Source organism: Meleagris gallopavo, chromosome 11, assembly GCF_000146605.3.
Source record: "Meleagris gallopavo isolate NT-WF06-2002-E0010 breed Aviagen turkey brand Nicholas breeding stock chromosome 11, Turkey_5.1, whole genome shotgun sequence".
Taxonomy (NCBI): Eukaryota; Metazoa; Chordata; class Aves; order Galliformes; family Phasianidae; genus Meleagris; species Meleagris gallopavo.
In genome coordinates, this window is record NC_015021.2 from 19,092,054 (window position 1) to 19,116,124 (window position 24,071).

Here is a 24,071-nt window from a genome sequence, read left to right on the forward strand (position 1 = left end):
AGGTGTCACAAATTAACTGGTTTCTCAAGTTCAGACAAGTGCCCTAATTAATGCATGTTTATTTCTACTCACTTACTAAAAATTAAAAAACCAGCACACACGTGGTATGTTTCTAGTTATATAGGAATCTATGCAATTTGATCAAGTAATATTATTTGCTGAAACTATAAAAAAACAGCAAGAACAGTAATACTACTAAGATTTCATGTGATGCTGATCTGTACTCACAATATTCAGAATGCCTCCACTTCCAGTAAATACTGTGCTTCATACTCCAGTACTCTGTATAATGCTAAAACTCATGTATCATCACAAATGTACTCCAGTCTTTGGGAGAGGGTCTTTTGGTTTTTTTTTTTTTCCCCTCCATGCTACTAATGAAATCATTATGTCTGTTTTTGACAGTTTGTTTTCAGGAGACAATCTCAGTAATCCTCCTTATTTTATACAATCCAGTACATTTAAGGAAGAGGGAAAGCAGCACTTATGTAAGGGTATTTTTTTTTAAGAAGAAGAATCATTTACAACCTTTGTCTGTAGAATATTTCTGTATCGGTTTAATAAAGGTCTTCATAGAATCATGGATGGTTGGAAGGGACCTTAACACCCACCCAGTTCCAACCCCTTGCCATGGGCAGGGACACTCCCCACATCAAGTTGCTCAAAGCCCCATCCAACCTGGCCTTGGGAACCTTCACAGATGGAACATCCTCAGCTTCTGAGGGCAACCTATGCCAGTATCCAGCCACACACAGAGTAAAGAATTTCTTCCTTGTATCCAATCTCAATCTACCCTCTTTTCATTTAGAACTGTTACTCCTTGTCCTATCACTACCCTCCCTGCTCCTGGCTACAATCATCAATTCTTGGCTAAGAAAACATAAACATTGCATACATTGCCACAGTGTTTCTCAACTTCAGTGCTTACAAACCCCAAAGTAAAGAAACTAGGCTTTTAAATCTGCAGAACACACAGACACAGATACACAGACAGCCCGACAGGTTTACAAATCAGATTCAAGACTAGAATGAAAAATAATTGGCATCAAATAGATTGAGTAAGTAGAGGAATTCTGCCTGGTTCCTGTGTGCACTGAATCACATCTCCATTTCCCTTTAACTCACAGGCTCTGGATTCATCAAACTTGACGCAGTTGCAGAACAACAAAAATAAAAGAACACCCTTTTTCTAAATATATTTAAACATTACAAATGAGAGGAACAGGATAGGGTTGAACCAAGGAAGCATCAGCTCTAATTCCTGTGTTGTCATTCATTCACTGAATATTACACACCAGCAGCTTGCTGATAGCAGTTCTTGCTAGCACCCACCCAGGCTAACGATACCTGCTAGCTTTACTCACATCAGCAGCCTTGCTGGGGGAGCTGCAATGGGAGATTTTCTACATAAAAATGGCAGCCTCACAGCTGGGCTGGAAGAACTGCAACCAGCAGAGATAAGGAAGCAAGAAAAGAGATCAGTAGCCCAAAAGAGTATTGTAAGACCTTGTTTTCCTGAGTTTAGTATGTTTAAATTAATGTTTTCAAAGTAAAAGCACCATAGTTAGGAAAGCTCTCTTACTAAGTTGATTTTCAAACAAATGAGCAGACGGAAGTAGTCAGATCTCCTGAGAAACATCCAGCAGCAATGCAGGCAGGAGTACTTCTATTCACAGCAAGTGCTTCTGGCTATCTTAGGTTCTTGAAACTTCAATGAGACTTAAAAAAAGATTTTATCTGATTTGAAGGGAAGAAACCTTTTCTTAGCAAATGGGTGAGAGCACTATAAGAATACTTAAAACTGCTTGTGTGTGCCCACAGCACTTGCACACACACACACACACACACACACAGATTCCCAAACGAGTAGATCCTTCCATGACCAAGTTGCAAATCACTGAATGCATGAAGAGGAAGTGACTCAGACTGAAATTCATAAAGGACAGATTGAATGGGACAGGATTTCCTCTTACAGCTCTTTTTACATGGCAAGTCTCCTCTATGGAAAAAAAAACCACCAAAAACAACGAGCTGACCCACTCCCATTCAAGCTTGAAATCAGCCTTATTGCAAAGCTATAGAATGGATTTCAAATCAGGACCCCTCCAGCTGATCTCCAAGTCCTCTGCCTGTACAAGACACCGTCCATCCTACCACAACAAACACACAGGTCAGCTGCTTTTTGATTATAAGCCATTGGTTTTCTTTTCTTTTTTAATCTCACGATGGCAGGTTTCCAGTATCCAGTATAAGCCAGAAATCTTTATTTACAACTCTGCCTCCCAAAAGAAATATACAATGCTGTCATTGAAAAAGGCCAGAGGAAGCACACATCGTTTACGTACTCCAGCATCATTTACTTACTCAATTTTAGCACTACTGATGATGCTATCACCCCATTGCTTCCAAAAGTGCTGGAAAAAAAAAGCATTCTTTTAATATCTGCAGGAAGCAAGTTACTGACAGAAGGCAAAACGTTCCTTGAGTGCTTACTCATGTGCACAGAATAAGCAATTCACAGGTATTGTGATAGAAAAATATGCTGTTAACTTAAATATCTCATGCCTTGAAATCTGGAAAAAGTAGATTTATCCTTGCACTATATGATGAACATTTTCTTCACTATTGTTCTTACAGCACTGTGAAATAACCTCACTGTAGCTGAGGTCCCTCAAGACTGTAACTCCTCTGTGGTTCTGCTGCTGACCCATGCTAGTTTCCACCTGGGATCTGCAAGTTTCTGCTCCAGCAGCATGTAAGGATCCTAATGCCCCTCCTGCCAGCAGCTCACTGCCCAAGCACAAGCTGCCACCATAGCATTCTGACACCCAAGACACACCATGAGCCTGCCAGCTGCCATTCCACACACACACACACAACGACCCAATATCAATCAATATGCTGTAAAGCACACCCAAATCTCAGTTAAATTTGGTTAAAGGAACTTACTGCCTTCAGTTCTCCCTCGCCCTACTCCCAATTTTCAACCCTGTCCATGGCAGAGAGGGCTGGAACTGGGTGATCTTCAGGGCTCCTTCCAACCCAGGCCACTCTACAATTCTAAGTTTTAGTCTAAATTCACACATTCCTGTGTGCCACTCAAGAGGTTTTGTAAGCCTGGCTTTCCAACTCAAGACTCTTATTCTTTATATATGATGTACCTTTTGTAGTTTTTCCAGGACACTCTGCAATTTTGGAAGCAACAACAGCGTCATCAAATTTTTAACTAGTGGCAGACTTGAATCTACACACACAGAGCTAAGCTGAAGCAGTTTCCATACTTGTTACTTATGGCATTCTTTTTCTCAGTTACTCTGAACACTCTGCTGTCTCAGCAGTACGAATCAAAATTATCAGCTACTTCTTGGCTGCTTTTAGCTCTCACCTCAATTACCCATAAGGCCACAAGTAAAGTGTTGATAAATCCCCAAATAAATCAAGAAGAAACACAAGATAAATAAGCAGTAGCAGAGATGATTAGAAGCTTATAAAGACGGTTCTGTTCAGTGGGAGCCATTACAAAGCCTCAGTGATCACCTTCCTTCAGATATTTGTGTATTAGTATGCATGTATGAATACACCAATAGACTGAGGTGGAAAAAGTCACGTCTTGAGTCATTTTTCTTTATGAAAAAATGATTCCTATTGAGAACAAAATGGATGAAAGTCAATTTATTAAAACAAATCACTGAGCTAAACTAAAGTAGAACTGGCTATGTGCAGAATGGCTTGTGGTAAGCTAGAGATTGAATAGATTGAATCAGGTGAATGACCTCCTGTTTCACTGTAGACTTGCAATATTTTGATGACAAGCTTCAAAAAAAAAGTTGAAGAAAATTATTTCAGAAGCCAGGTCTAGCTATGGATTCCAATTGCTAAGATTAAGCAACTACTTGTCACATTTCTTCTGCTTCAACTAACTGGTGAAGCTTCACATAAACTTGTTTTTACAGCAGTTATCCCAGAACATTCTTGTAAGCTTAATACATTCACCCAGGAGAGAGAAGTAGTACTACCTAGCAGTCTGGTCTTGGTTAGAGCTCAGTTGTACCCAAGGTTTTTGTGAAACATCAAGATGCCTGTTTGCTAAGTAAAATAAAACCAAGAACTTGCCTGCAAAATGCATTTCACCTCACAGATAAAAAGAAAATGACTGCAGCTATAGGGAATAGTCAAGAAAGATAGGAGGCAACGGGCTCGTCTTACAAAATAAATACAGCATAGCAAACTCAATGTTTATATTTACCTTCACACTGTACTAACACTGTCTTTATGTGTGGGTGGCAGTGCTTTTTGGCATAGTTACTACATCCACATACAGGTAGTCGTAAGCTGGAAAGGTGCAATAAAAGGGAGCTACAAATAAGTAAATCTGCCTTTACCATGTGGCTCTTGTTCGTTAGACTTCGGGCTGCTCCTTGCTCTGCGCTCTGGCTTCTTCACTCCTGGTGCCCCCCCACCACTTCCACTGCTTGCTCCATTGTGGCTCTTTGCATAACCATTATATACAGTTGTGCAGCTGCCTATGTGGCTTTTGTAGATGGATGAAGGAGGACTGTTCAGACGGTTTTGGCGATCAATCTGCCTGTCTTTGAGTTTTTTGTGCTGTGGTTTGCTGTACTGATCTTCCCTGGTAATGTAGCTGGACATCCCATATAGTGGTATGATTTCTGAAATGAAAGAATTCACATTAACTCAGAACAAGATCACCAACCAAATTCCTGACCGTCTCCAAATTAAATCCCAGATTTTCCTTGAGATTACCTCTACAACATTTTTTTTTTTAAGTAAGTTTTTCTGCAGGATTGATGTTTTTTTTCAGCATCATATTAAGCGTGCTCACTGCTGTTTGAGATTTCATAACTTTCTGGATGTAGGTGCATGTATAAGAAAACACAGTAATGGGGGCAATCGTTTTTTCTCCCCTCCTTTTCAGTCTGAGGCCCAAATTTCAAGGAAAAAAAAATCTAACAAGAAAAATATTTTGGAAAAAGCTTTCATAAATTAATTAAGCACTCTAACAGATTCTTCCCCATTTTTGCTTCTGGTACAAGCCCTTGGACAAATGGGAAACAGACTAAGATTTATCGGTGTAACATTTCAATACTCACCACTTCAGTCATTTTAGTGTCACAGATATAAGTCATTTTATTGAGGCAATCAAGGATTTTTTTATTTTTATTGCTTAATTTCTGGATTTTTATTGCTCGTTTTTAAGTTGAACCAGTCTCTTGCTATCTCCTGGCTATAGAACTACTCAGCATCTACTTAACCACTGGCTGAAAGTCCCTGTGCTTACTTAACACACTCCAGTGTTTGCACACAACATTTTGTTAAGCTATCTGACAAACTGCACTGTTCTCTTTTCAAGAGAAACATTCCTCACCTATTTATCTGATGAGCTGCAGTGGCCTATTGGTGTCCTGTACTTTCCATTTCCTCCCCCCAGCCAGCATAAGGAAATTAAATGTCAGCTGTAATGTCCATCCCTCATTAGGAGATGGTCTGTTGCTCAATAGAAACTTCAAAGCGAATCATCACTAGATACCTCTGTCTCCTCTTTCCCTCTCCAGAAAAGTCTCACTTCTGGTGATATGACTTGAAAGTGCTCTTTAATGTGTATTAAGTCCAGGTATTTGGGGAGTAAAAACATGAATCTTGTCCTGACTTCCATGTATCTTGAGCAACTTTGCTGACTATTAAATTTGAGTTCCACACAGACTTCTCTCCAGGATCGACCAGACGCAACAGTGCATATTTCAGACAGAAATGTGCTATTTTCACTTCTTTTATGGCAATTACGTTTGACCTGATTTGGGTTGCCATGTTACTCTTTGGTACCAGGTAGTGCTTTTCAGGGACTTTGCTGACCAGACTCAACCAGAATAGCAAACAGAAAATGCCTGTTATTTCTTGGAAAACTTCTGTGATTCTGAGCTTCCGAGGGACAGAAAGCACACTGCTGCCAACAGGGAGTGGTGTTCAGCTTCTCCCACTGGAAATATCCATGGCAAGTCTCGCTCAGATCTAACCCTCTTTTATCCATCCTCATTCCCAAGCCTAGATTTTGTCTTTTAGTTTTCTGTACTGGTTACTTTTACTGTACTGGTGTAATGCTGCACCATGACAATGAATAATGATCAGCAAACTCACAGCCCTACTTTGAAACACAGGACGAGAATTTCCCCTACTCCGTATTTATGAATTAAGTTAAAACTGGATTTGCTTCTATAACCTAGAGTTGCACCATAGGGCTGTCCTGTGCTGCTGCACTCTGGATAGTGACACACGCTGTGTGTCTGGATGCTGACACACAGACTCCATCTGTGTTCTCTAATTCATTTGCCACTCTTGGTTTCACTGGCCCTTAACACCTACTAAACACCTGAACAGGTGAGAAATGCCAGCAGTTCCTTCCAACTCACCTTGTTCTCCATATAGTGTCGGTGGAAGATGATGCTGCGGGAAGAACTGTGGTGGCATATCCCCAGGCCCAGTGACAGGAGGATAAAAAGCCGTATGGGAGTTGTGAATGAAATGAGGATGGTGTGTCAGGTACGGAGGTAAGTGATGGGTCGGAGAGATGGCTGAGGGGTAGCTGGGAGGGTAACACTCTGGAGACTGCAGGGTGACCACCACCCTCCGGACACCGGTGTTGTCTTCTATCACCTGCAAGGGAAGACAGGGACAGGGGCACATTATGCAGCATCTGAACTGAACACGGTTTTAGATCAGCACTGTTTACAGCTTGTTTCCCCATTAAAAAATGGTTGGTCCTTATGTTTATACATAAACACGTTTCTAAAATTAGTATCAGCACAGGTAAACATAGTGGTGATGTGGCTTTTCTTGGATATTCACATAGCTGCAGTCATCACTGGGAGACTAACTACTGCCAGTGATAACTGTGTGGGTAAGAGACAAAACAAATACCTTGTATTTATAGAGTAAAGCAATTAAGAAAGGAACAGAAAGCACCAGAATAAGAGTACTCATTAAGACCAATCTTACCTTCTGCATATAAAATTTCTACCACTGATTTTGACAGTGCTATTTGAGTAGAGTTAGTAACAGCTGGAGATTAACCAGCATTGCTGTTGTGTGTGCACAGAGACCTGTCAGCTGCAGGAACCTGCTGTGCTGACACCCTTTTTCAAAAGAATTGCTCAGTTCACAGCAGGTATCTCTAACTGTTAAAAGAAACCATAGGGCAGCAGTTTTCTCCTGCTACAGAGATGATCTATATGTCCATGCAAATCAAATCTCAAATATGCATGCCTTGGCCCCAAAGATCAGAGTCAAAGCATGTAAAAACAGATGTAGAAAGGTGGAAATGTGCTTAGGCTGAAAAAAAAAAAAAAAAGAGGTTTTCAGCTTGCAGCTCTGGAAAAAGTATATTTCTGGAGAAAAGTCAGCCAGCCCACTTTCAGTTCAGACTTATGAGCCAAGCTATTCTTGAAGCATATTCAAAAAAGAAAATTCTGCCATTCCTGGAACTTAAAAATACAACTGAACAATTATACTCCTTTAATTCTGAAAGTAAAAATACGTTAGAAAGGTGTGCAAGAATTTAGACAACCAGTTTGGCTGTCAGAAATCAGTTTTTCTAAACTTACTGATGACACAAGGAAGAAAATGTTTGTGATGAATGTATTGTATGAGAAAGGCGAATGCAGAAAGGCACAGCTTAGTGTCCCACTGATGAAGATGCATCATGCTAAGGCAGATAAGGTCTGGAGAATTTTAGATGCCTGCCACAAGATATGACCATTCTCAGGCATTTGTCACTAACTGGAGATATTTGTGCCCCATCAGCATCAGCAAAAGAAATCTTAAAAAGATTCCACACTCCTGTGTCTCTAGTAACATCATGGGGTCTTAGCCCAAACCACACCAAAAATTGTCTAAGCTGACCTACGCTGAGCAGAAGCAATCATGACATGAGCACACCACTGTTCCTGCTGCAGGGTGACAAGCCTTGTCACACACAGTGCTGGAGCCATGAGCAGCAGTGCTCCAGCGAGCACGAGCCCGCATCTCAGGCATCATCTGAGCAACTTACACAGGGTATAATTCAATCAGCATTAGCTGACCCCATTCTTAACTCACACCACTTGTGCCCTAAGGTTATGTGAATTATGCCTGTAAGCTATGGGCTGACACCACAGATAAAGCCATGGATGAGCTGGCTTCCTTACAGAAGAAAATTTTCTATAGAAAGTAGTTTAGTCACTTGTAACTGATTTTTTAACATTAAGAGATGTGTCGCTTGCTATGCTGAATAACCAGAACAGGAATTGTTTAGCTTACTTTTCCTAAACTCTAATTTTACAACCTAAGCTAGCAATTTGTCATCTGCTAGCTTTCAATTTCAAAGACTCTACAGCTGAGCCTGGGGGACAGAGCAGCACTTCAGTCTGCTGCATTCTCAGGCCTCCAATCTCTGCTATCAAGCTCCACTCAATCCCTAAATCTCTCATCCACGTATCAAGTCTGAGACTCGCTCTAAAATTTGGAGGAAAGTCTTTGTGCAGTAAGCGTACGTGAAAGCCAAAATGACTTATTTAAGGCTGTACATGAAAATGCTGAGACTTAACTCTCTTAGATTTCTATTACTATTCAATTGAGACAGCAAGCTCCTATATTTTTAACATGAAAAGTTTTCATCCTGGCTTTCACCAGGCTAAGCTTCAGAGCCCTGATGGGTTCAAGTCCTTATCCGTGTATCTACATCAGATGATATCTGGATCCTGTGCTCTAGATGAAAGAGGGATATGTTAAAAAACAGATTTAGACAGAACGCCTGTGCTCTGTAGCAGCACCTCATGTAAACCAGTACTAAAATTATGATTTCTCTTCCTAAACTATCTTCTAGAGAGCAAGGAGAAAGCTTCCAAGTCCTTTTGATGGTCTTTTTGAAATGCTATTGCTGCTGAAACTGCAGAATGTCAGCACTGTAAGAAAATCCACAGATCAAACGACTTTCATCAAGAAGTTAGGAAACTAATATCTTTTGTTTCCTCTAGGCCACAAATGCCTACAGCATTCCTGTTACTTCATGTGCATGTGTTCCAAACGAAGGCAGAAACATAAGGAATCTTGCAAAAAGTCACCTCCTTTCCTTGCCCTACAGAACATTTCCTCCTTAAACTAGGATTTATAGATAGGTATGTCTTTTGCTTTTAAGAATTTACAATTCTTAAATACAATATTCTGTCCCTAACAGATCATGAAGTCGGCATCATATTAACTTTTACAGTCATTGGGTAACTAAAAAAAAAAAAAAAAACAAACCACAAGGATCAGTTGAGACTGCAGACACCTCCAGATTTATAAAACCTGCAGTTTTATAACCTGTAGCATCATTCTGGGAGATGACACTTATTCAATCTAAGACAGAATAAATTAGTTTTGATAAGTAAATGGTGAAGTAAATAGCATAACTTAGTAGAGAGGTTAAGCTTTGCTAATTTAAGAAGAAATCTGCAGCTCTTCACATCTCCTTGAAATTGTGTGTCGTGAAGATTCGTAATTTGTCAAGAACACACTGTCTACTGAACAGCCTCCAATTCAATTCTGGAACTTTAACCTGTCTCTAGATGTAACAGTAATATGAAAAGTAATTATTATTAATTTAGCAGATTAAATTTACAGAAAACAAACCGTTCTGGTTGTTCAGCACCTAGAGCTAAGTTTTCATTAGCTTGTGTTTTTCAAGCAGTTATTAGTTAAATTGTCTTTTGCTATTATTTTTTATGCTTGCTGGTGTAACTGGCATGCCACTCCACTAACTATATTATTATTGCATAGTTCTACGTGGTTATCTTCAGAAGATTAATTAGTAAGTGAGGTGCATGAGCTTTCAGGAGAGTTTGGATAAACATTATACATACACAATAAGATTGCCTTCTTTGTTGGTTGCCATGTTTGAACAGTAGCATTTTTTTTTAAATGTTATTTGTTTTGCATTAAATATAGGACTGTAGCAATGAAAACTCAATTTAAGACAATTTATATATTTGTATATCTCTACTCTATGTTCTCTATTTTTCTCCACTGAAATTTAATACTTCATCTGCAGGAAAAGAAGACAGACGTTCTTTTTTACAGGTAAGCTGTACCTGGATTTTGTAAGTTTTAGCTGAAATAATGCAATCTTTGTTATATTCTGTAACACACATCTACTGAATAGACACGGTAGCATGGAATATACTTACATTCCATTTCAAAATGCTACTCCTATTTCACTTAAACCTAACATGCAAGATTCAACAAGGATAGCTGGAGCACGGCCACTGGGTGGACCATGACCAGTACTTGTGGAATTTCATAAACTAATTTGAAACTTCATTCATAAATCAATCTGTACCAGGAAAAAAAGTACAGAATGAGCTCATCTTCAAGGCACTTGGATGCTAACATTTTATTTATTCACTTCATTTTTTAAGGATGCCAATCCAAGCTCACGCCAGTCCTGACAAGTTTAGCATTGCTATCTTTGTCATCCACTGCATACAAACACCAGTATTACACTCACACCTTAGAAAACAGTCAGAAGAACATCCCTAACGCTGGCAGAAATATTAGGATATCTGAAACCTCACACAAGACAGATCTTCGGGGCCAGTGCTCATGGAGAGCAAAGGCTCAGAACGTTATGGCTTGCTCTGTGTAAGACCTGCAGAGCCTTCCTAGCGGTTAGTGTCTGGAAGGATCATCCTGCTAAAGGATGACTCTATTGGTTGCAGCTCATAAAATACAAAGAAAAGCTCTGTGAGCAGTAAGCCACACAGAAACAGAGTCTGTGGCTAAAAACTTGTGCTAGACAAATTTAATTTGGAAGAGAACACCGCCCAGACACAAAACCCTGAGGATGTGTTGGATTTTCCACCACTTTAAACGTTATTTAAAGATCTCCCTCTTTCTAGAGGTTACGATTTGTTTCCAACAAAGTCTGAGTGCATCCAATGCGTAGCAAACCACAGGGCTGAGCAGGCGGTGCGGCCTACACAGCTCTGCGCAGCCTGCTGCCCAGAGGCGGCTGAAGCAGCACCGTGTGTGCCTCGCGCCCCAGCTACCCCGCCAGGCCCTTTGCCTTAAGATTGCTGCAGCTGAGATTGCATATCAACAACTCTGTAAATAAAAGCAACCTGGAGGTTCAGACCAAACTTTCATGGCCAATTATGTATGAGTAATTCCTCAAACTCAGTGGAATTACTCCGGATTTGCTTCAGCGAGAGCAGCCTTCGGCCAACGGCCCTAAGCAAACAAGTTCATGGTCATGCTTCTCCATATTTCCATTATTCAAGTTTTCAACAGAACACCCCAATTCTTCTCCCTTGCCATTCTAAGTTGTGCTCTTACTGATAATCACAAAATAGAGTTTTTATTTAATAGTTTTTATTTAACTTTAAGACAATCCAGCAAAAGTAAAAGCAAATTAGGCAGAGGCATTTATTGCAATCAGAACTCATTTGATTACTGCACACTTTCAACTACTATGCACTAGAACTCATTCGATTGCTACACACTTTCAACTATTATGCACTATGAAGCAATCTGAAAGGAAAAAGGGTTGCTCTTCACAGAGTAGAACACATATTGTGCTGCTGAAAAGCACTGCATACGCAGTTCTTTCCCTAAAACTTATTTCCAGTTGCTGGAAAATTTTTTTCAGAAGAGGTTTTTGGGTTTCTTTAAATTGGTTAAGAAACCAAGAACTTCTTTAGGGGGATTGTTAGACTGATCCACAAAAAGCAGAGAAGTTGAACCAGGTTCAAACGAAGTTGCAACTCTAAGACTTTGATCACTTGCTTTGACAAAGCATTTCAGCTACAGTCAGCCCATACCTTAGTCCAGGAAATGAGATGTATAAGCAGTTTAAGTTAAAAAAAAAAAGGCATTACAGTTATTTCAAAGGAAAAGCAAACACCTCCCAAAGCCTGCCCTGTCCCTCCTGTTTGCTCCTAGTTCTTCCAGCAGAGTTTTTTAAGAGGCAGAGGGCTAACAGCCTCCGCACTAGGGGGATATTTCCATTCTGTTGAGAAGTTAAAATACCACAGAGTGATTATTTTGTGGGATTCAAGCATGACGCCATCCACAATTTTTCAGAATTAGACAAGCTCACATTTCCTGGGAAGGGAGGAGGGATTCCAGGACATCATATGTTTTCTACTTAACAAGAAGTCAAAATGTGTGCATCCAAAGCTCTTATTTGATCCATTGGTGAGATCCAAAATGCTCTGTATGCTGTTAGTAAAACTTCTGGTCTAGTACACATCTCAGTGAAACTAATAGAATAAATCTGAAGATTATATCATTTGCTGTTACTTTGCCCTAATTTTATTTATTTATTTTTTTAACTATAGAAAGCCTCTAATCTTTGCAGGAGATGGAAGGAAAAATAAACAATCAGGTGATCCAAATTTCCTATTTACATAAAAAACCAGCAGCTACTCAAGAATTTCAAAAACCTAAGAGCTTTGTGAAAAACCTTTTTCCCACTCCTTTTTTTTATTTCTATAAATACAGAATAGATAACTATCACAACCATCTTAAAAACAAAAGACTCAGTTCTTGACAAATCATAGTTATTGCAGGGATAACACTGAGGACCCAAAGTGTATTTTATATCTTCTTCCACTTCCACCAGTCTCCTACCACGTGCAGCTGTCACACTAGAGCTTAACACATTACCCACCAACGTGGACAGGTAAAGAAATAGCACATATAGGCTCAACCTATATGCACAGCTTTTGCTAGCATTGAAAAAAAAATGGGTATACGTTGCATGCAGTCTGCAAAGGCGCACGTGCATGCTCACATGCATAAATGCATGTATGTGTTGCCAATAAAGACGAATACAAAAAGACACATTACAATTTTCATTTTCATACATATTTCTAAACTACACTTCAGCCAAAACGACTTCTGTGTGTGATCAATGCTATTGCTTCTATATAGACATTAACTCTTCCAGAAGCATACCTGTGAGATATAACCGGGAGGCACATGAATAGGGGGGATGGATCCATTGGGTGACATCATGGGAACCTCTGCTGGTCCTAAAAGAAAGGGAAAAAGATTTACTTCAGTTGAAAGAAATTGCACGATTGCTCAGAAGAGGTTAAAAATAACTTTATTTTAGAAGCCTACAATAACAAAATGAACAAATCCAGTGATTTCTGGTGTGTGGAAAATGCCTTATGCTATCATCCTGAAAATAAAATAATTGTTCGATGACTTTAACATATATTCTGCTGAAATAATATTTTCATCATAAAACAGCTAAAACACAGGCTTTATATTACCCACTGATCAACTTATACAGCATTAAGCAGTAACACAATATGTCCTTTAGCAGCCCACAATTCCTGTACTGAAATCTGGTGAAGTTATTCTTGTCAAAGACATGGAGGTGCAGAACAAAGCAGAAACTGTGCAGCCTAAAACTAGGCAACTCCCAAGGAAAGTGTCCAATTGTACCAAAAATCACATATGTGAAAAGCCATCTATTTAAGAATGCACAAAGACCAAATTCATTATCTCAGCTATTCAGACTAACTTTGGAATGCAGTTGTACAAGCAAGAAGCTTAAGGTTTCCACTCCGAAATCCAGCCCTGAGCATGCCAGTTCCATTTTGAGGCACTGAGTACAAGTATAACAAAGCAAGTGCCATAATCATTTGACTTTTGCAAACACAGCCTCACAGCTACAAGAAAGCATCTAGATAAAATGGAAATAGTTGACTTTGTTGCTCACTGATTTAGCTGTTAAAACCAGACACATCACACATAGCAGTCAATAAAATGAACTCCTCAAACAACAGACAGATGTTTGCAATGAGTTCACTGTTTTGAAAAGAATAATGTAATGATTTCCCTAGTACATACGCTAATGTTCATTTTAATCTGTTCCTTTGGCATTTGCCATGGGCTGAGAATTCATGGCCAAACTCTGGAGAAGAGCTCAGAGAGCTCTGCACTTTGCTGCTGCCAATTGAATTTTAGCTTAGGCAATTACTATAAAAGATCACTTCAATCTCCTCTGACAGAGGAGTCACCCAGCATCTCCAAACCACGTCCCATTCCAGGAAAGGAAGCCAAACGTCAGAACATGTGGAGAACTTCAGCCATAAAGGGGTGGAATGGCAGTTCATCAGCTCAATGCTGTCTGCCTCAAACGTTTGGAGAAATCTGGTGAAACGTCCAGCAATGGAGTGAGCCACAGCCTGTCATCCAACAGCAGCAAGGAAACAGGGACACTAGTCCACGCTGACCCATAAAGAAGCCATTCTCTATCTGCTTATGGTTTTTACTGGTCACTTCTACATTTGAAATATGATAATTTATTAATTGCATTAAACATGTGAAAACTCCTGAAGTTTCAGTGTTTATTGTTTCAGAAGTTAAGCATGGGGCTCTGCTGCTCCTCACACTGCTCAATACCCAAATACGCAGGGAACCTCACTATACTACAGCCCCACTAGGAAAAAGGGCTTTATCACTCATCTAGCACAGATGTTTTTCCCCACCTCACTTTATAGCTCTATTAATGTCCTTCGTCTCCCTTAATAAAGCTCCCATAGTCAACAGTTTCAGCGTGAATGGAAAAACGTAACAGCGTGAGTAGTAAGCAATTGCTGGGTGGATTAAGCTGTCGGTTAAATGGCTCTGCTTAAACCCATCACAAAATATGAAGTGACAATTGGTTCACAGGGAGCTTTTCAGAAATATTATTTCAGTAAATGCATTTTTCCTATTAAAAAAACAAATCTTTGCATATGTCTTCCGAGGAATATGGTTTCATGCTTTTCTCTGAACTTCCTCTGAGAACAGTGCTGAGATCAGCAGGGCACAGCGCACACAACAGGGGTGTGCACAGCAGCACTGGGCTGGGGGAGAAGAAGCCACAAGGGATTAACAAGTGCTGTTGGGTTCTTCAGGGTGCAACCTGCCTGAGAATAGGTGGAAGGGATAATTAGTGCTGTCATGCAGCTCACTTTAAACATTACTGTAAGTGAACGATGCTAAAGAGAAAAAAGCCTCAATTTTTAGTGTGTTTCAAGCCCTCAACCAAAATCCTCTCTACTTGCAGTCACTGTGGCCCTAGCCAGCCTCTCAAAAATATAAACTGCCTGGAAATACATTTGAAAACGGAGCAGCTCTGGAGTTTCTACGCATAGATCAGCTAAGTACTACATGACAGCTGAGAATCACTCAACTCAGCACGGCCATCATCTGTCCCGCAAAGCCCTTGCCAATTGCTCATATGGAGCAGCAATCGACTGGCAGGAAGAAATCAAACTCCCACACCGAGACTGTTGACTGCGACACTTCCATTCCAATAAAAAAAAAGATTGGGTTTTATCATCAAAACGTGCTCTGTGCAAGACGATTCCTAACCTTGCGCACAACCCACAAACTGTTAAAGTCATTTGGGTAACAGGTTTTAAAAGAACGACAGCCCCGTGATTTGCGGCAAGGTTTTGTTTCCAGTGCTTTGATTTCCAGGCAAGCCAAATGACTTTAGCATACATTATTTCATCTCTCTCGTCAATGGTATCAAAACAACTTCAAGTAGCAGTGAGTAACACGGAGCCCCAGAGTTACTGAAGACCTTGCCTGCAGAGAAACCACTCCCAATTTAGCACTAAAACAAAATCAAATTTTTTTTTTCAGGGTAGCTTATTTATTTTTTTACTTAGATCTAATATTTTAACTGTTAAAAAAAGTACTTAGAAATGGATGTTCCTCAATTACTTATATTCATAGAAAGGATGTAAGGAGTTTCCCCCAGGGTATTTTAAACCCTTGCAAGTCTTACTTGAAGCTCACAGTTCAACACACGATTTAATCTACACAAGGAGGAGTCATCCTGCTCTGCCCTGGATGCTGCCCGCTGCAACAAGCTCGCCTTAATACATTTTGAACCTGTTAACAAATGAAGGCCATCCCCTGGGTGCATCACAAAACTGAGCCAAAAGAGATTTGGCTACTGCTGCTCGCAAAGCCAGAGGCCAAATTCCCAAATTCCACCCTGAGCTCCAGCACCATAAATACTGAGTGCCTCCAGCAGCTTCTGGAGAGCTTCCCCAAAGCTGCCCCGAAACGCAGGTGTGAGGAACTCACTGCCCTGACAGCACCAAGAGTTTGTGCTTCCGACACTTTTGTAGGCAAGGAAGCAGGAGAAGCAGAGCGGCTCAGTTCCCAGGGGGCACAGCTGGTGACCAGCTCCAAGCCCCGATCAACTCCATGCTGCCTCCCTTTCATTGTAATTACTGTAACCATTTCAAGAAGAGAAAAATGTTTCCCAGATCTGCTGCCTTTAAAAAAATAAAAATCAAAAACAAGAAAGCACCTGCAGCAACAAAACCACAACTACTCTACTTGTGCTGTGGCACATTACATGAAGCTGCAGATGAAACCAAGTCTTCCTCCTCTGTCCCTCCTGCACCTCCCCAGCCGAGGAGGCTGCTCTGTCCTGGGGACTGCCAGCTCTTCATCTGTTCTTAGTCCTTCTGCAATCACAGCACAACCCACTGCAGGAATTTCTGCCCCAAGGTTTTCAAGGCAGACTAGAGCCTTGGTTTCAGATCTCAGCACTCGTAACATTCTTGTATAAAAGTAGTTCTGAAATCAGTGTGCTTTTATTATGATCCTTAATGATCTCTTATGCATGAATTAATTAGTTTTCTTCTGTTAATTACAGAAGCCCAAGTCTGGCACACTGGTTTCTCAGGCTGGAGCAATGCATCTTGCCTGTTTCTTTGTGTGTAGCACCATGAAGCAGCAAGGTCACTGCACTATGCTGTTTTCCCATCCCAGCTGCTCTACAAACACAGAGTTTTTCTCTCCCTATTGCTGAACCATTTCCACTGCAGAATACTATCCAAATCCAGCCCCAAACCTATGCCCACATGCTTTGCTACATATTTGCATTGCCCACACTGCAGAGCTTATTCCTACAACTCAAGACCCTCCTGGCTTCAGGGTGAAATTCACCAGCGAACAATAATTCTCAGGTCTATGAATTGCTCAGAGGGATCTCAGCCCTGCTTCCAGTGAGCACACAGTGACTTCGGATTGCACCCTGTAACACCTGCAGGAGAAGAGACGTGGTGATTTTGGCAGGGTCTTACTTCAAAATTGAAGAATCCTCTGTTCTAATACTATCAGAAGAGGGATGCCACCCAAGCACACACCCTGTGCTTTACGCAGTGTAATAGCTAGAATTAATTCACGGAAACCTCCCTGCTCCCTCAGCTCGTTGCAGTGGCTCTCGGTGCTGTGACTCGGCACACAAGGCTGTCTCAGGAAGTAAATCTATTGAGCAAGAGCTGTGACCGAATGAAACGGGAAGATCGTTTAAGGGCAAATTGGCCTGCTCTGCTAAAACAAATGACCCAGGACTCACTGCCCTTGGCGGGGACCCAGGGGTTTGCATTTTCACATGGACGAGCAGCTGTTCCGGAACAATTTCCTCAATGAAACAAGCACAAACAGGCTGCCTTTCACTGCTGGCTGCACACAGCTTCTCTTCCTACTCCAGCAGCTTATGTGCCACGTCGGGTGATGGCACAGAGCACCCACACCTCAAGGTCTGCCTGTTTGTCCCATGCCCCACAGCCACACCTCCTGAAGTCACCACGGCACAGGACCCAGATCTGCTGCTGATCCAGACTGGAATCCTTCATGACTACAAACTTGTAGATCAAGGCAGCTCTGCCTGAAGAAGGAGCAGCTTTTACAAAACTAAGTGCCCGAGGGGACATGACAGCTGCTTAGAAACCTTCAGAGAGGTCTGGTATGTCAGAAGAATCCCAGCTATGCTGCATTCACCCTGCAGAAGCGGGGCTGCGGAAGGCACAGGAATAAGGCCATTAATACTGCCCAGGGTTAGCAAAAGCACCCAGCACTCCGCCAACCCCACGGGGCAGCACATCCATGAAGGTGGCTGCAGAGAGTTTTGCACTACTTGTGGGTCTCCTTCCTTAGGGCAATCTCACCTACACTTACGATGCGAATAAAAGGAGGCCTAGTACACACTTGTAGAACTGCTCAGTAGGCTGCCTCAGCTGCTAGACAATGTCCCCTGATTAGCAGGAGGAAAAGGGGATCTTATCAGCACGCATGGAGTCTAAGGACACAGAGAACCCATGCTCCAGAGACATTTCTGTAAATGCACAGCACTCACGCTTCGGAGGAACAACTCTACGGGCACATTCACTTCGACTCGCACCTCCACTATTCACTTTCTGTTCAGTCCAGAAGAAACCATTCCTTTCTGCCTTACAATTGTAGAATGATAGCATTACCAAGTTCCAATGGGTTTCAAATTATCTTGGTGGTCCAGCATCAAATGACTACTTAAATGTGCACGGAGCATCCAAAAAAAGCATCAGCCTGAAGCCAGCTGCACCTGCATGGCTTAACCACTGACTGCAGTTACCTCAATAAATACATGTAGACACAGGGTCTGACAGGGAAGGTTGAGGGATTTTCTGTAGCTGAAAGATGTTTCTTAAATACCTTTGCAACTTCCATCACCCTTTATTTTTTTCCAAAACACTTTTAAAATCCTGTGAATACATTGGATATGGTTACAAATTATAAGCCCGTCTACCTCACTCCTGTCCAAATTAATTGGCCAAAATCATTCTAAAAATAAAAAAGTTCAAAAGTACATCAGTCACTCAGAGTTTCAGTGCATCATTGCTGTTACTGTTAAAAGGCAAAATCCCACAGCTATGAATTTTGTGCACAATGCTTGGATCTCACAGCAGGAGGCCCTGCATCCAGCCTTGGGTTTGTGCCGTCTCCAACATGTGTGGACAAATTTACCCAAATACCAAATGAAAACACTCAGAAACACGTGCCAAAGGCTCAGAGCAGTCAGTCCATGGAGCATTTCTGGGTGTCTCACAGGACAGCATCTCTGCTGTTTGCACCAGAGCCTTTTGTGGGCTGCTTTTCTCACCTGTCCTTGCCAATTGCCCTGCTGCACACTGCCTCCAGTTCATAGGAAAACAACAGCACTGACGTTTGAAGTGTACACCCTCTGTCTCCCAGATGTGATATTCTTGTAGAGTGTTTTTAAGGGCAAATAAATATTTTGGAGTTGAACTTTTTTTTTTGAATAGAAGTGGAATATTTTGCTGCCCTAATCTGAATAAACAATTTTGATTCTTTTGCTCAAATAAACCTTTTCTGCTGGTTGGCTCAACAGTCGCTACTGCAAAAACACTTGCAAAGAGTATTTTGCAATACTTCAAGCACCGAAAATAAGCATACTCCCATGGCAATTCACCAGATGGGTTACGGATTGTAAATCAGAGATGTCTAGACTAAAACACAAGAGACAAACATCTGTCTAAAATCAGAATGCTTGAATGGCAAATACTGTTAAATAAATTAGGGCTACTCTGGAAACAAAGAAGAAACAACTACGTTGAAAACATCTGAAATTAATCCATAGCATACAAGCCACAAAACAAGAACCTGGAGCTGGAGAGACATTCATTACGTGGTGAGCACAAACGTGCTGACGCCCTGATGTGAAGAACAGGGATGGCAGAGCTGCCCCACATCCCCCACAGAGTCCCCACAAGGAGCAGCTGCAAGAACGTGGTTGATTTCAAGACTGGGAAACCAAACAGCCAACCTGAGGTTACACAGGGACCAGTGGGAGAGACTGGCCACAAACCCCCATGGGTCAACTCATACAGCAGTGACTCCGGACTACATAAAGCAGGCAGAATATGGGAATCCTCAGTCAGCAATAGGCTTCCCTTCGGAACCACACACCTCACACACCAAGTTGAGGTGCTCCAAACAGTGGAGGCCCAGCAGTCCCCTGAAACCTATGGAGCACCACCAGCCCCTACCCAACCTCAGCGACAGGCAAGTGCCCAATCGCTGGATGAGGGCAGTGTGACTCTTACACCAACATGAACAGCATTTCCATTTACGTGCTGCATAGCACCATTAGCCTGGTATTGACAGGAATTATTTATGTCTAGAAAGATAAACACCAAGCCACAAGAACACTATAAAGGGTGGATGTTGAACTATGGACATTATTTTCTTCTTGCAAACAGCTTTTCAGCACATTCTAATGATGTAAATGCTTTTTGGGGTACATGAGTTGGCTTGCTGACACGTTTACAAAATAGCATTCAATTGTAGAAAGTTTTGCTCTCTGTCACGTCTTTATACAAACATTCAATAATCAGCTTAGAGTGTAGCTTTCATTAAAGGTAACAATAATTACACAACATCAGTTTTCTGCAGCAGTAAAAGAAAATGCTCCAATTATTCAAAATATAATTATTACATTCCCATGGCAACACCAAAATGATGGTACAATCAGCGACAGATCCAAACCCAAGCCAACAATTATGCTATGCATTATGTTCTCTTCCACCTGCCCTTAACGAGGCATCAATTAGGGGATGGCTATTCTCTGCCTGTCCACCCACAGCAAGAAATATCACGCAGCCTGAAAGCCAACGTCAACCTTCCATCCACCAGCCCACCCAGCACTGAGGGAACAGCACTGGTACCAAACACAACAGCATCTGACAAGTTTTATTCCTAACAAGTTTGGATCCAAGACTTTGGTGAATCATTTAAAACACTTTACTTGAACACCCTCACCAAAATATGACAATTAATATCTGGCTGTCATAAACATGCCTTCCTTATTGCAGAGGAGAGTGGGGAGGGAAGGAAAGGCATCAGCGCCTTTTGGTGATGGATATGCATTTCAGCAGAGGTGCAAGCAACATCTAAGTGAGCATCTCCAGCACACTAGCCTGTGTTCTCAAGGGCTCTGCCATCACCCCTGGTGCTCTCTGCAAGGAGACTTCATTGGCAAACATCTATTCCATTTGTGCTGCCCCTTTGCTGGCTTGTCTGCTCATCCAGACAACGTGTCACAGGACATGGCATCACGTGCTAAGAGTTGGTACCGATATTTAACCCTTCCCACTTTAAGGCAAATAGAAATCTCTTAACATAACGTGCTTACGCATATTTTATACTCCAGTATTCTATAGTGAATGCAACAACCAGAGCCACTAAAAGGTATTTTACAGAACTGCACACCATATCATCAGTATCTTACACTGCAGTAAGCTGTGCAAGCTTCAGAGAATGAACTCACTTCTACCTACAATATATAATATACTGCAAAGAGCTTATAATCATTTGGACGTGGTTCATTTCTCCTTTCAAGTTCTCTCACTATAAATGATTAACTCTAGCTTATGTCAATACTTCCCAGAGAATGCTGGAGGAACAAAGAGCTTGCATAGAAGATAAGTCCTTCTTCCCTCTCCTCCATGCTGAAGTCCAGCAACAAATACTTTCTTGTTACTCCTCTGATTGCACAGCAGGCACATGCTGGAGTTCTGATCAGAACTCTACAAGTTCACGATCTTTCATTTAATTTTAAGCAGCAATTTTGGCTTCCAGCAACTCTTAGCACCAGTTTTTCTTTCCATACGAAAGGCTCTTATACTTTGGCATCACAAAATTGCTGGTGAAGCACTGTGGAAGCAAAAATAGATGAGCAGTGCACTTAAAGGAAATATAATCCACATTTATATAAATACAGCTAGGGAATGGGAAAGTTTTCCTTGGGGGAGGGCAGGGAACAAGGGTAAAATTTCACTTGAGCCACCATTCCCTGCAGGTTCTATTCCAATTTTCAGATCAATTCAACAAAATCACATCATACCTGTCAACAAGTTATCAGTACAATTCAACGGAATATTGCCTGGATAAAGTTAAGCTCATATAAATCCTCTAACACTTGACGAGCTTGCCCAGGTAATAGAGCAGTTTGTGCAAATTCTGCTGTAGGATCATGCATCGTTACAGTAACTTCTCCAGCACTGAAGTATTTTTGCAAACTACAAAAGAAGGTTTAGAAGATGAAAATAGTTTTTTTTTACAGGCTTAGAAAGGAGTTCCAATAAACCTGTTAGTGACAGGAAACTTTTTTTTTTTATCCAAAACAACTCGAGTCACGTGTTAAAAATGTACATTAACATTATTTTGTGCAAGTTGTAGGTAGAAACATCAATATTTTCTTGTTAAAAAAGAAGTTAAAAAACCCCAATGGTTTACATTACATTATGGCAACAAGTAGTCAAAACCTTGTCCCTTCTTTTCAACTTCCTTCCCCTTCTGAGTCCCTGCACTGAGAACTGAAGGCAACGCTCTCTTCTGCTCCCTGAAGGTTCCCTGTGACAGCAGAAGGCCGAGAGCAGCATTTCTCTCCTGGCACTCGGCAGGCTGCAGCACAAGAGGGCCCATTCAGCAGCGCAGAGCTGGGCTGCAGGGCCTGCTCGGGCCGCGTGGCCACCGCTCGGCCAACAGCAAACAGCACGGCTGGGTCCAGGCTGAACAGGGATGCCTTTGTGCCACAGTTTGATGGGCTCTGAAAAAAAGCGTGCTCTCTCCACACAGCATTAGATCTAGATCCAAAAAAAAAACTGTTAAAAAGCTTGAGAAAAAAAAACCCACAGAGGAAATTTCACTGAATTATGTTGAAGTATATCTTCAGTAGCTTAAACTTTTGGACAGCATTACACATCTCCGTGGATGCTTATCTGCTTTCTAAGACTACGGCTTTATGAATGTTTCTAAAGCAACAGAAATCAAGCATCAAACAGGCTAGAAATTACTAGTGTTGCTCTGAGTTAGCATATTAAGAACTAAAATACCAACAACGCTATGTCCCAACACTTGGGTTTGGGAGCTGCCATACCAGCAAGGCAATGCAAGCTGGTGACAACCTCACATCTTAGGCTGCACCTCACCAGCCGCACATGGCACCCACGTGGCCAGCAAGCCAGTGAGATGCTGGGACATCTGGGGTAGAAGGAGCAGGGTACAGGCAGCCAGCAGCAGTCATCAGCCTGATGACACTCAGTGGGAACGCTGGTGTAGGAATTCACTAACACGTCTTAACAGAGTGACACAAAACTTCCATACAATTTACCAAAAATCTGCTTCAAATACACAGTGTCCAATCCACAACTAACTAGAAAACATAGTGCTTTTCTCACATATAGAACATAGCAGGGTGTGATGATGACACATGGGCAGACTCCTCGCCTCACTGTGCTCCCAAGCCTGACACTCGTCTCCATGCACATAACAGCTGGGAGGGAGGTGGCTTTTAGGCTTTGTGGTTTGGGTGTTATTGGGTTTGTTTCTTTTTGTTGTTGTTTTGGTTTGGCAAGGGGGGAGGGAAGATTAAAATGGGATTAAACTCAGGAGAGATTTTCTACCATACTGTATCTCAGTTCAGAAACAGCAGCTGGGTTTGACACATGTGGTCCTACAGCCAGTGCCACAGGAGCTCACAGTTCTCCTTTCTCTGAAGTCTCTGGATCTCCAGGTTTCCTCCTGCTTCTACCTGAGCAACACTAAACCTTCTGTTTTCACTATCAGGCCACAGCCTGCTGCTGGCCTGCAGGAACTATGAGCTCGCTCCCGCTCTGCAGTCCTCATCTGGAGACCATTCAATGTGAATGGAGTTGTCCAAAGTCCAAAGGCACTGAGTAAGAAGTTAGCCCTAAGGAAGTCCCTAATATGCTCATTCAACGAGTGAAGCAAACTGCTCCTCTGAAGATTCAGAAGGCACCGTGCAGAGCAAAGAGGAATGGAAGGGAAAGGGGAAGCAGAGCCCTTCAACTTACAGGATTTTTTATTGGTCTCCTGATTTCCAGGGTACAGCCTTCTACCTACACACTGGAAACATCAGCAGGGCTTCAGGAACGTAAGGCAATTGCTTTCTCATGTATGCATGGAAAAAGCCAATATTTATACTGCAGTAAGATATCACTCACCATAAGCCTACAACTGAAGCCCCATCATAGGGCCCTCTCTAAAGGAAGGAAGAGGAGTTCTCTTTAAACATAAAATGCAACCAAATTATACCATGGAAACCCATGGAACATTATTCAGACCACTCACATGAATAAAACATCCCACTTTTGCCAAGTTTTGTTCAAGCTGACTTCAGCTTTCTGCTTAACCACACCTCAGGCTACATT

The 24,071-nt window shown here is 41.7% G+C and overlaps 1 protein-coding gene across 3 annotated transcripts in view; it reads right to left on the bottom strand.

The window, feature by feature from the left end:
* FNDC3B (fibronectin type III domain containing 3B) overlaps positions 1–24,071 on the bottom strand; it is a 142,192-nt gene that overhangs the window by 71,100 nt on the left and 47,021 nt on the right. For all 3 annotated transcript variants that reach the window (XM_010716921.3, XM_019619145.2, XM_031554994.1), the window contains 3 exons: positions 12,988–13,064; positions 6,426–6,669; positions 4,383–4,670 (listed from right to left, as the gene is read on the bottom strand). In XM_010716921.3, the coding sequence (XP_010715223.1) occupies positions 4,383–4,670; positions 6,426–6,669; positions 12,988–13,064 (609 nt within the window). The remainder of the gene's footprint in view (positions 1–4,382; positions 4,671–6,425; positions 6,670–12,987; positions 13,065–24,071) is intronic.